The sequence below is a fragment of the Mytilus galloprovincialis genome, chromosome 2, assembly GCF_965363235.1.
Source record: "Mytilus galloprovincialis chromosome 2, xbMytGall1.hap1.1, whole genome shotgun sequence".
NCBI lineage: Eukaryota > Metazoa > Mollusca > Bivalvia > Mytilida > Mytilidae > Mytilus > Mytilus galloprovincialis.
Window position 1 is genome coordinate 26,976,259 of NC_134839.1, and position 13,357 is coordinate 26,989,615.

At 31.2% G+C, this 13,357-nt stretch overlaps 1 protein-coding gene across 2 annotated transcripts in view; it reads right to left on the reverse strand.

The window, feature by feature from the left end:
* Positions 1–4,250: 4,250 nt before the first annotated feature.
* Positions 4,251–13,357, reverse strand: part of LOC143063276 (FK506-binding protein 15-like) — a 44,110-nt gene continuing 35,003 nt past the window's right edge. For both annotated transcript variants that reach the window (XM_076235325.1, XM_076235324.1), the window contains 7 exons: positions 9,097–9,189; positions 8,257–8,451; positions 7,786–7,893; positions 7,300–7,558; positions 6,353–6,827; positions 5,457–5,568; positions 4,251–4,876 (listed from right to left, as the gene is read on the reverse strand). In XM_076235325.1, coding sequence (XP_076091440.1) covers positions 4,799–4,876; positions 5,457–5,568; positions 6,353–6,827; positions 7,300–7,558; positions 7,786–7,893; positions 8,257–8,451; positions 9,097–9,189 — 1,320 coding nt within the window. In that variant the 3' untranslated portion in view covers positions 4,251–4,798. The remainder of the gene's footprint in view (positions 4,877–5,456; positions 5,569–6,352; positions 6,828–7,299; positions 7,559–7,785; positions 7,894–8,256; positions 8,452–9,096; positions 9,190–13,357) is intronic.

A 13,357-nucleotide genomic window follows, 5' to 3' on the forward strand; every position in this document is an offset into this window, starting at 1 on the left:
TATTGAAATTTAAACATGGCTAGAATTGATAAAAAAACAAGAATGTGTCTAAAGTACACGGATGCCCCACTCGCACTATCCTTTTCCATGTTCCATGGACAGTGAAATTGGGTAATTATCTAATTTGGCATTAAAATTAAAAAGATCATATCATAAGCAACAAGTGTACTAAGTTTCAAGTTGATTGGACTTCAGCTTCACCAAAAACTACCTTGACCAAAACCTTTAACCTGAAACTCCCACTTTCATTTTCTATGTTCAGTGGACCGTGAAATTGGGGTCAAAAGTCTAATTTGGCTTAAAAATTAGAAAGATCATCTCATAAGCAACAAGTGTACAAAGTTTCAAGTTGATTGGACTTTAGCTTCATCAAAAACTACCTTGACCAAAAAACTTTAACCTGGACGGACGAAAGGACCCCCAGACGGACGGACGGTTGGACGAACGGAGCCACAGACCAGAAAACATAATGCCCCTCTACTATCGTAGGTGGGGCATAAAAATAAGTTATGAATGCAGTATACATGGATTGGTTTTCCTCAAAACTCTACATCTATTTCTTTGATTTATAAAAATAATCTCTCCTTTCATTTATTTCTGGGTTATAATACTCATTGTTTACATTGTATGAATACATGTACTGATTATATTTGTTTAAGTCTAATATAAGTATATACATTTGTACTTTCAATCAAAACGTAAAATGTGTTATTGTCATATATTCTCATTCAGGGTAAGAACTTATCAGTTGTTCAACAACTTTCACATTTTACACCATATGTAAAATAACAGGACAAATTGTTCTGGAAAATTTAATTATAAACATGCAAGAAAAAAAGTATTACTGTTCATTTGTATATTTTTTGTAACACATAGTTTTAAATATGTGTTTTGAAATTAATGCTGATATGTTGGTGTTTATGACTATGTGTGTATTATACACAATTATGCTAGCAGCTTTTGTAATAGTAAAGTAGTGCAATCTTAATATTTATATATTTTGTTACTTTATATAATTATAGTGTTTAGGTCACATCAAGTTCGCTGATAAGCTCACAATTAATTCATTTTTTTTCAAATTGGGGAAAAAGCTTATACAGACCAAAGGATATTTTAAAAGATTCAAATTTCAACAGTACTCACACAACTGTGTAGAGTGAAAAATGTACAAATAACTTTGATGTGACCTTATTCACAAATGCAGGTGCAGTGTAATTAATATGTTCCATTTTGTATTTAATATTATAAAGTGTTGATCTGTTTTTGCTAACTTTGTATAAATATGTTATTTTAATAAGCACATTCTAAGATTTTTATAGTAATGTTTTCACATTTTATTGCTTTCTTGTATAAAAGGAATCTCTCTCAGGTACTTGAAAGGCATTAAATCAGCTGAATTGGAAACAAAAACGTATTTCAAAATACCTGCAGTTCTTGTCTGATTGTAACTCACACTTTACAAGTACATGTTGTTTTTTGTTTTTTACATTATTTCTGATTTACTCACAAAATTTTACATTATTTCTCCTTTACTCACAATATTTTTCACTTTTTCTTATTTATTCTTTTCATAGAGATTTTCACATGTAAGATAATATGTCTTTTATTCGTGTCTTACTTATAATGATAGGAACAGTTCTTTATCAATTTTTGCTGTTGCCTATAATAGATCAATATGTATGGTTATATATATGATCACTATAACTGTAACAACTTAAAAATACAAGGATTCTCAGATTTTTTTACCCTATGATATTTTTGAAAAAGCTTAAAAAAACAATTCTTTCTTCATATTTGTTTCTTGGAGTACTAAGTTGATACAATGTTGTTATTTTATTGATTTTTACAATAATGCTTTATAATAAAAGTATATTTTTGTATATTTATGTAAGATGGTGCTAACTGTTTTCTCTCATTTTGTAATCTTATCATATTTCTATATTTGTTTTTCTGTAAAAAATCTAATAAAAATATTTCACTGGTATTTATATTATTTGATGGTCCATCCCAATAAGTGAAATTAACAAACATTAATAAATTACAGTATGTCACTTGGCTGCTGGACCGGCCGAGCAAGGGCTGTATAGCCACGTTAAAAACTTCCATTATCATCATCAATGGTTGGATTGTTGTCTGAATGTCAAACATATCACTTCTTATTTTCATCAATCTTTCTATTTGTACCAAAGTTATCAGAGTTTACATCTGTTACAATGGTTGGTTGACAAGTAATCTTTTACATATATATATACATAATAGCTAAAACGAGTAATGCCTAATCACACATTCACGGATCACCTATTGGGATCCGCTACGGATTAATCTCGTGGATGATTCCGGAAATGTGGTTTCTGTAGTCTGAAACAGATCCCATATGGATGCACAACAGTATGACTACGGGTTTATAAGTTACTACCACGGATAATGAAGAACAGGGTTCATTTTGGCAACATGAGTGATACAGGTTCTTACTGTAAGACACTGTTAAATACGGAAATGACAATGACACATGTCGTGACATATGTACTACAGATAAACAACAGTTTGCTACGTAAGGGTTAGTACATATGAAAACGGTCCGAAAACAGAATAGTACAAACAGTCACATTTCTATAATTTACTTAATATTCATCATTTCTATATGACAGTTAGTCGTGGCTTATTTTTCGTTGATGTTAAATAAATTATTTGTCTGTCTGTCTGTACTATGTGGTGTTATTCGTAATCCTCAGACCAATGACATGTAGCAGTTCTTGAAACATATTTTGGACTATTCTTTCAAAGTTCTTAAATGTAGTTGAATTTTCAACACACAATTGAGTCATGACAGGCTCAAAAGGCCATGGATAGGGAAGTCAGTCCCTAGTCCACCATCTACTCTGCCTACTGTCACCTCTACCTCACAGAATAAGTAGGGCCCTATAGGTATGGAGTATTTATACAGAAGCTAGCCTTATGTCAGTTTGTCGTCGTTACAGACTGTGGATTCATTATTATTCGTTAGATACCAATACTCGTGGGTTTTGTGGGTACAGGTGAACCACAAATTTAAATGTTCAACAAAAAAAATAATTCTATAAAGTTGTATCCAGACTTTGTATTGTAACATAGTAAACAATAATAGACTTTCAGAACCCTGGCTGATACCTGCCTCGATCATATTGCAATATAATAAAATCCTGCCGATCCATGACACATTCGCAACAAATCGTAGTGTATCCTTTCCAATACGTGGTGTAACCGTACTAGCATGAAGGTATCCCAATCTAGCCGTAGAAATCATTCTGGCCTATGAATAAGTACCAATTAATAAGGTTTTGATAGGGACTATAACCGATTAGTACGGTCTTATTCGGTTTAGTAAAGAGTTACTACGGTCATTTGATCCTTCGTCAAATTTTGGGCATGTAATGTTAAAAAATTATCAAGGATATACAAGTACTACTTCGTATGACTACTGCAACAATACGGATATCTACGGACTAATACAGATTGCCAAGAATGAAGCCGTATTGGATCTGTGGATAATCCGGCGTCAAATCTGTGAATGTGTGACCTAGGCATTACACAGAGAATGGTTAGAAAATGACAAAATCAACTGCTTTGGAAATCAAACCTTTTATTGATTTTTTTCAAGCTGTTACCAACTGATATAAGGAGAGTTTCCACCATATATGGCTGGCTAAGTATCTACTACTCAAGGGAAAAAATCCATTGCACATGCAGGGAGTATTTTACTGAATTTTCATGCAACATTCACAATAAACTTGTCTCATAAAAATAATTTATTAACTTTGTAATCTTTATAACATTGCACATTATTTTGTATGACATGTAATTATTTAAACAATAAAACAACAAAAGCACCAAACGCTGATACTTGTAATAAAGGGAGATAATTTCTAACAAACTAATTTTTCATAACTTTAAATGATTCTACATTTAACAAATCAACTTTACAATAAATTAATGTTTTTTCTTTTTAAAGCAAACTGTTAGTACAAATGGATTTAAATTTTACAATACATTTTATCTATTACTTCCATCTTCAACTTTTTTAATATGCCCCTATCAACCATCAAAAAGCCTGGATTTTTATCATTTTAATCATGAAATTTTGTTGACATAAATGAAACATTCAACATGATTACACTATATGGGAACATAAATTTACATCCAATAGCAATGAGTTTTCTTAAATACTATACATTTTTTTGTAATGTGTTTACTATTGCAAAATTACTACAGGATAGTTTTTCAAAAATAAAAAGTCACATTTTAAATGTAATACTATTATTTGAATGCACCATTTCTTGATGTGGCAATAAGTAATCAACCATTTTATTCTATCTTTCATTATTGATAAAATTAGTACTTTCAAAATTTTCTGAATTTACAGAAACAAGTTACTACAAATCAAAAATTGTACACAGCAAGAAGGGTATCAAAACTGTTGAAGGATTTTATTCTACAAGATTATTGTTTATATTAATGTTGCTATTATAAGGATTTAGAATAAGCAATTATTGTATATTTAAATCAGAAAAAAAAGGGAAAAATAAAATTTAGTACCATGATATGCTAGTTATGCTTATTGTATGTACATCTTCTCAATCTCTATCAAACTATTTCTGACAGATAATGCCAATCTATTTAGGCATTTACAAGAGGTATAATTACCATAGAAAAATTAACCCCCTAATGAATAATGCAATTTTGCTTTCAAAACAATAACAACACTTTGTGGAATGTTCTATCACAGTTTTGGCACATAAGATTATGTTCATAACAGTTTGTGTTAACTCAACCAATCTAAATCATCATCATCATCGTCATCATCACCAAACAATGGCGGGGGAGGCTGTGGTTTTAAATCCTGTAAAAAATATAAATAATATGAATTAGGTGATGAAATGAGAGCCAAACAAAGCTGTTTTTAATGATGTAATGTTAGGGTTTTTCTCATTGTTGAAGGCCATACATCGGCCTATAATTGTGAACTTCTACTTCATTTGAAGTCTTTTGGATAATTGTCTCATTGGTTATCATAACACCTCTCCTTATTTTTATATAGAAATCATGTCTTCCTCAATCATAAAATTAAAATAATTCATATAGATTCAATGATTTAATAAGTTTAAAATGTTAAAACTGTACAGTAATGCTCTGTATTGAACATGGGCTATAGAAATATCCCTCCTTAAATTATCCTTATTATTTTTTTACTTCTCAGGTTTTCCTAGGCTATGTATAAACTAGATGTGTATGTTAAATGAAAAGCAAAACACTTGACATTATTCCATAATAAGAGAGGTAAAAGAAACAAAAGGGACATTAAACTTATCGGTTAAACAAAATATGATAACACCATTGCAAAAAATCCAAAAGACGAACAACAGTACATAAATACAACATAGTAAACTTATTACAATGAAGATATCTAATAAAACACTTACGTCATCTAACAAATCAACTTTTGACAATTTTTTCTTTATATCTTTGGTTTCATCCTTGTTAAAAGATATTCCTAATGTATCTTCCACATGATTATCATCTCCAAATAAGGAACTGAAATGTAAACAATGATAGAATGTATACAACAGTTATTGACATCTATGGATAACGTTAAAGATTGTAGTAACTTTTCAATAATCAAATATTTTGCAATTCAATAATTTCTAAATTTCTAAAGAGTCAATGTTTTGGAATATTGTACAAAAAAGGAAGCTTGTAACCCTGAAAACAAAATAATGGTGTTATAAGAAATAAAAACAAGAATGTGTCCATAGTACACGGATGCCCCACTCGCACTATCATTTTCTATGTTCAGTGGACTGTGAAAATTGGGCTTAAACCTTTAATTTGGAATTAAAATTAGAAAAATCATATCATAGGGAACATGTCTACTAAGTTTCAAGTTGATGTAACTTTAACTTCATCAAAAACTAACTTGATCAAAAACTTTAACCTTAACTTCGCACTATCATTTTCTATGTTCAGTGGACCACGAAATTGGGGTCAAAACTATAATTTGGCATTAAAATTAGAAAGATCATATCATGGGGAACATGTGTACTAAGTTTCAAGTTGATTGGACTTCAACTTCTTCAAAAACTACCTTGACCAAAAGCTTTAACCTGAAGCGAACGGACGCACAGACGGACGAACGAACGAACGGAGGCACAGACCAGAAAACATAATGCCCCTCTACTATCGTAGGTGGGGCATAAAAAAGTTAATTTTAATCAAAGTTTTTGTTTTTTTGTTTTGTTTTTTATACAAGGGGAGATAACTTTCTTGTTTTGTAAAAGATGACAAAACTTGACAGAATCAATTCAATAATCAAACCTACTCTGTATTGTTCTGTTGTGCTGCTTCTTCGTCAAATATAGGTGGAGGCTCCATAGAAGCAGCAGGAGGTACTACAGGTTTAATATTTTTCTCAATTTTAGGAATATCAAAATCACTTAAGTCTACTTTGGCTTTTGAACCAATATCACTGTCCACTTTCATTTTATTTTCAGTTTTGTTAGGTTCACTGTTAGAATCTGCTATTTGTTGATCCTTCATTTCATTAATTATTTCCTTTTCATCATGGTTACTTTCCTTTTCTTGTTCATCTTTAACAACATGATTATCTGAATTGACATCAGGAACATTTTCTTGAGTATTTTTAACAACACTGGCTGTTGATTGGTCAGTTTCAATGTTATTTTCCATTTCATTGGATACTTCTGGCAAATCTTCAGGTATATTTTGAGGGTCCTGACTGGGCATTTCTGTATTTTCAGATTGTGTTAGTTCTGATTCTGCTGGTTTACTAACATCTGAAAATAAAATTAGATCTGCATTAATAATTTCAACAAGTAATCCCAAAATTTTCAAACTGTGTTCAGAAAAACAGAAAAACTAAACATTTAATTAAAAGTGTTGAAGTAAGATAGCACTTATCAATTTAAATTTTACAGGAATGACTTTGATATCTACTAATGACAGACAAACAGCAATGAATTAGATGTAAACACTGTATGGATGGATGCAGTAAACTGCATTCCTGTCATTAAATACTTGTAATTAGAAATTACATCATTATTGATTACATGAAATTACATTGCAAAATGTAATCGATTACAGCTAATTGCAATTAATGATTTCAATTACACCATATCCGATTGATTTAGTCTTAATTTTTACACAGCAATGGATTATTTGATTTTGAGAGAGCATGGTAAGCTTTGGAAGTTACCAATATAATTTTGAAATAAAATCTTCTTATTGTCATACAGATCAATATCATACCATTCTTCTTTTCTTCCTTTACATTATCTTTTACATCCTCATCATCTTCATCTGATTCTTCTTCATCCTCTTCATCTTGATCTACAACTTTCTTATCTTGCCCCTGAACTCCCTCTTCTTGATCTCCATCTGGATCCTCATCTGGATCCTCATCTGGATCTTCATCATCCTCTTCCTCTTCTGATTCCTCCTCACTCTCTTCCTGTACCTCCTGTTTTGGGGCTGCACTTTGACTTTGAACCAGTTTTAGTGTTGTGGACTGCAAACAGATAGATTAAAAGATAAATGGAGTCTACCTTAAAAAATATAACTTTATCATTACATTGTTTCAGGTTTCTGTTTTTATTTAATAAAAGTCACTACACTGTTATTACTGTTTTTCTTTCATTATTGCACATAAAAATTGCAGCTCAGTGTGTCATTATGGTATAAAATCAAATGATTCTTTGAAGGGGAAAAACAAGCTACAATACAATAATTCCTGACCTTTATAGAGTTGAGTATAGCACCAAGCACATCACCACCAGTATAGGTTTCATTAGAATCAAACTTATTCTTCAGTTCCTGATATACAGTATTCATAATCTTCTTAACCTGTACAAAATATTTAATATTTCATTTAAAATTTAATATGTAACAATACAATACAGTAAGCCTTCTTTAAGGTCAGTTCATAAGATAACATACAGATATAAGCTCTTTAGAAGATTAAAATATATCAAAGTAAAATATCAATTGTTGAGGTGCAAGTTTAAGAAGAAATTTCCCAAATTATTTAATTGAATTTATTGATTCTTCATCTAAAATGTGTCTTCAAAAAAATGTTACTAATTTTTGATGAATAAAGAATGATTATACCTTTATTCAACAACAATGAAGTTATCTATTATTTAATTTTCTTTAAGGTGTGACTTATGTCACTATTAAAACCTTTATTTTCATTCTGTTTTTATTTACCTCTCCAACAACCGATTGATTAGAAGCGTCCCCACCACCACCACCAGATGGCACTCTAACTTCCTGTTGTTTCTGGGCACGCTCTAAAGCCTCATCTCTTTCCTCTTCCATTTGGTCCCTTTCTGATTCCAGTTCACTTATTCTATCTTCATATTTATCTTTCATACCAGTAGCTTGATTTCGTAAATTTTCATACTGAAAACAGTAAAGTGTCAATGAAAATTCTATAGGGTGTCTAAAAGTTTCAACAGTTTAGAAAAACCAATGTATTTGCAAATTTTGTGTGAAATAATAAGTTTGTTTATATAGAATTTAGTATCTTAGATGATTTTCTATGGTGCAGTGCTCTTAATTACATAATTCTTATTTTCAAAGTTCTTTAGATTTGCATGACACTTTTATTGAACTATATCTGCATATCAGAAAATATAAAGCATTTATACTTTCAGAAATACCTTTAATTAAAATTTTCTGTATAAGATCTATAAATGTATATAATAAACAGCCATTTATAAAAATGCTATTATATCATTTTAAATTGAGATTTCACAGGAATTTTGTTAAAAATAAAAAGACATCTGTATCTTTTAAATTGAGACATATATTTCACTAATGAATAACTCTATTCCTTGCCTGGCTTTGGTTTTACTTTTTGTGTGTCCTTTTTGATCTATAAGCTCTTCATTTTTTAATAAGTTTTGGATTTTCAAATAATTTGGCCTTGTGCATCACTGAAGAGACATTTTTTTTATTTATGTGCACCTCTGGTGCAGAAAAATTGTATCATTAACATTATTACTATTATGATGATAACATTTAATATAGACATAAGATGTGTACCTTTTCTTTCCACACTGTCATTTCTTCTATCTGTTCCTGTAATTCTGTTATCTGACTTTCTGTACCTCCTGATGAAGATTTGATCTCTTGTATCTGAAATATACATAATACACTAACATTATTGTCTTAGCTTTCATAATATAAAGACGATTAAATCACATGTATCTTAAACTCTTATCTTATATTTGAAAGCATTACAAATTTTCTTTGCATTTAAGGACAAATATGACTCAGCTGAGCGTCTACATTTAAAAGTGTATTTTTACGTAATTTTTTGTTGCATTGATCCACCCTATCTAGATGTAAACAAGAATGTGTCCATAGTACACGGATGCCCCACTTGCACTATCATTTTACATGTTCAGTGGACCATGAAATTGGGGTCAATACATTAATTTGGCATTAAAATTAGAAAGATCATATCATAGGGAACATGTGTACTAAGTTTCAAGTTGATTGCACTTCAACTTCATCAAAAACTACCTTGACCAAAAACTTTAACCTGAGATTGCACTATCTTTTTTTTTTGTTCAGTGGACTGTGAAATTGGGGTCAAAACTTTAATTTGGCATTAAAATTAGAAAGATCATATCATGGGGAACATGTATACTAAGTTTCAATTTGATTGAAATTCAACTTCATCAAAAACTACCTTGACCAAAAACTTTAACCTGAGATTGCACTATCTTTTTTTTTTGTTCAGTGGACTGTGAAATTGGGGTCAAAACTTTAATTTGGCATTAAAATTAGAAAGATCATATCATGGGGAACATGTGTACTAAGTTTCAATTAGATTGAAATTCAACTTCATCAAAAACTACCTTGACCAAAAACTTTAACCTGAGATTGCACTATCTTTTTTTTTTTGTTCAGTGGACTGTGAAATTGGGGTCAAAACTTTAATTTGGCATTAAAATTAGAAAGATCATATCATGGGGAACATGTGTACTAAGTTTCAATTTGATTGAAATTCAACTTCATCAAAAACTACCTTGACCAAAAACTTTAACCTGAGATTGCACTATCTTTTTTTTTTGTTCAGTGGACTGTGAATTGGGGTCAAAACTTTAATTTGGCATTAAAATTAGAAAGATCATATCATGGGGAACATGTGTACTAAGTTTCAATTTGATTGAAATTCAACTTCATCAAAAACTACCTTGACCAAAAACTTTAACCTGAGATTGCACTATCTTTTTTTTTTGTTCAGTGGACTGTGAAATTGGGGTCAAAACTTTAATTTGGCATTAAAATTAGAAAGATCATATCATGGGGAACATGTGTACTAAGTTTCAATTTGATTGAAATTCAACTTCATCAAAAACTACCTTGACCAAAAACTTTAACCTGAGATTGCACTATCTTTTTTTTTGTTCAGTGGACTGTGAAATTGGGGTCAAAACGTTAATTTGGCATTAAAATTAGAAAGATCATATCATGGGGAACATGTGTACTAAGTTTCAATTTGATTGAAATTCAACTTCATCAAAAACTACCTTGACCAAAAACTTTAACCTGAGATTGCACTATCTTTTTTTTTTGTTCAGTGGACTGTGAAATTGGGGTCAAAACTTTAATTTGGCATTAAAATTAGAAAGATCATATCAAGGGGAACATGTGTACTAAGTTTCAATTTGATTGAAATTCAACTTCATCAAAAACTACCTTGACCAAAAACTTTAACCTGAGATTGCACTATCTTTTTTTTTTTTGTTCAGTGGACTGTGAAATTGGGGTCAAAACTTTAATTTGGCATTAAAATTAGAAAGATCATATCATGGGGAACATGTGTACTAAGTTTCAATTTGATTGAAATTCAACTTCATCAAAAACTACCTTGACCAAAAACTTTAACCTGAGATTGCACTATCTTTTTTTTTTGTTCAGTGGACTGTGAAATTGGGGTCAAAACTTTAATTTGGCATTAAAATTAGAAAGATCATATCATGGGGAACATGTGTACTAAGTTTCAATTTGATTGAAATTCAACTTCATCAAAAACTACCTTGACCAAAAACTTTAACCTGAAGCTGGACAGATGAATGAAAGGACAACAGACGCATAGACCAGAAAACATAATGCCCACTATCGTAGGTGAGGCATAAAAATTACAATTAAATCTAAATTGTGTGATAGGATATTTCATTACTGTAATTTTGTTTTTATACCAGAAACATTATTATGTCTACCTATGATTCTTTTTAACAAATATTTTAACAAATATGCAATAGTGAATAAACGTATTAATTCAAATGTCATGAACATACTTAATGTTTATAAATATTTGTCACTAAAATCAAAACAAACAATAAATTAAAGAACCTTAGTGAGCACGCTCACATACCCCACCGTCCCCACATTGTCATTGGAGAAATGAAATAAGTGTAAGAAAAGAAAATTGTATAAGAAAAAAAAATTGAATCATAATTTTCTGTCAATATGCACATCTACATAGTATGCAGGGCTCACACTACTTCAGAATTATAGGGAGAAGTGACTTCTCTTTTTGAAACTGATAGGGAGAAGTGGTGAGATTTGAAAGAGAAGTGCTCATTCGCGCGGTGCGCTACATTATGTTTGTATTTTACAATAGTATAAAGGGCCATATGTAAATAATGTTCTTTTTATGCTGTTCAATTCATATGAGTAAAAAATTACAATTAAAGTAACATTTGAAATTAAAAGTTGTTTAAGTTTTACTAAGGTTCTTGTGAGAAACTACCAACTAAATATCTAGCACTAAAAAAAAAAATTATTTTAAAAAATGTAAAGAAATTATAATATATCAATTACAATTTAATTAAAAATTTTCTTGTGTATGAATTCAGTGTTTCTCATAAAAATATAAAAGTTATTAAGCTGGGCCATAATATATTGATATTAGTATAATAGTCTCAGAGTTAAGCAACTTTAATCAATAGTTTGAAACAATCCATAAAAAATATAGGGAATTATATACACCAATCAATTAGATGTAACCAAAAGTCTCTTAATGCGTGTGGAATGCGTAATTTTTCTCTTTGGGATCAATGTTCTTCTGTCAGCTGTTCCATCCGTGCGTCCGTAGTAATTATTGTAAAAGTACGGATTTCGGTCATAGCTGGTCCGGTTCAGATCCGTAGTTTAGAAATCGGTCAATGGCGGACGAATGCAAGAAAATTTACAAAAATAAACGATGTTTGACAAGCTATTTGGAAAGGAACATGACGGTTTTAATGCAATAAATGGATTAAACATTTACTGGAGGCAACTTTTATCACTTTTAAATGAAGTAACAAACTTATTTTGCCGCCGAAATTTAGGTTGATGTACGTTTTCGAGTAACAAGCACCGGAAATGCAAGAAGTGATAAAAAGTTGTATTTTCATCAAATAACCTGCTTACACACTGCGAAGACAATGCTTCAACCTCTTTTCTAAAGATAATGAATTGTTTATGTCTGAATTTCTTTAATTATCAGTAAAAAATTGATGTTTCATCAACTTGGTAAAAATTGAAAGTGTCCGATGACGGAAGCGACTGAAAGCGACTATCGTCAAGAACAGGGCGACTTGTTTTCGCTTTTGGGGGTCGGGGAAAGCGAAGTGACGGTCGGGAAGGCGACTTCTTCGCCCAAGTCGCCTGGTAGCGTGAGCCCTGTAGTATGTCCTTATTATCTACAAAGTTTCATGAAATTCTGTTGTGTGGTTTCAGAGGAGTTGCGATTACAAACTCGCAATTTCCCGTCGATATGCACCACTACATAGTATGTCCTTATTATCTGAAAAGGTTTCGTGAAATTCTGTTGTGTGGTTTGAGAGGAGTTGCGGTGACAAACTGTTGCAGTAGTACATTAAAGTAAATAAGTTCAAAGGGGCGTAACTCCTAGAAAAAAAATTGAATCGCAATTTCCCGTCGATATGCACAACTACATAGTATGTCCTTATTATTTGAAAAGGTTTCGTGAATTTCTGTTGTGTGGTTTGAGAGAAGTTGCGGTGACAAACTGTTGCAGTAGTACATTAAAGTAAATAAGTTCAAAGGGGCGTAACTCCTAGAAAAAAAATTGAATCGCAATTTCCCGTCGATATGCACAACTACATAGTATGTCCTTATTATCTGAAAAGGTTTCGTGAAATTCTGTTGTGTGGTTTTAGAGGAGTTGCGATGACAAGAAACAGGACTGACGGACGGACGGACTGACGGACAGACTGACGGACGGACGGACTGACGGACAGACTGACGGACGGACGAACGGACGGGTCAAAAACATTATACCCTC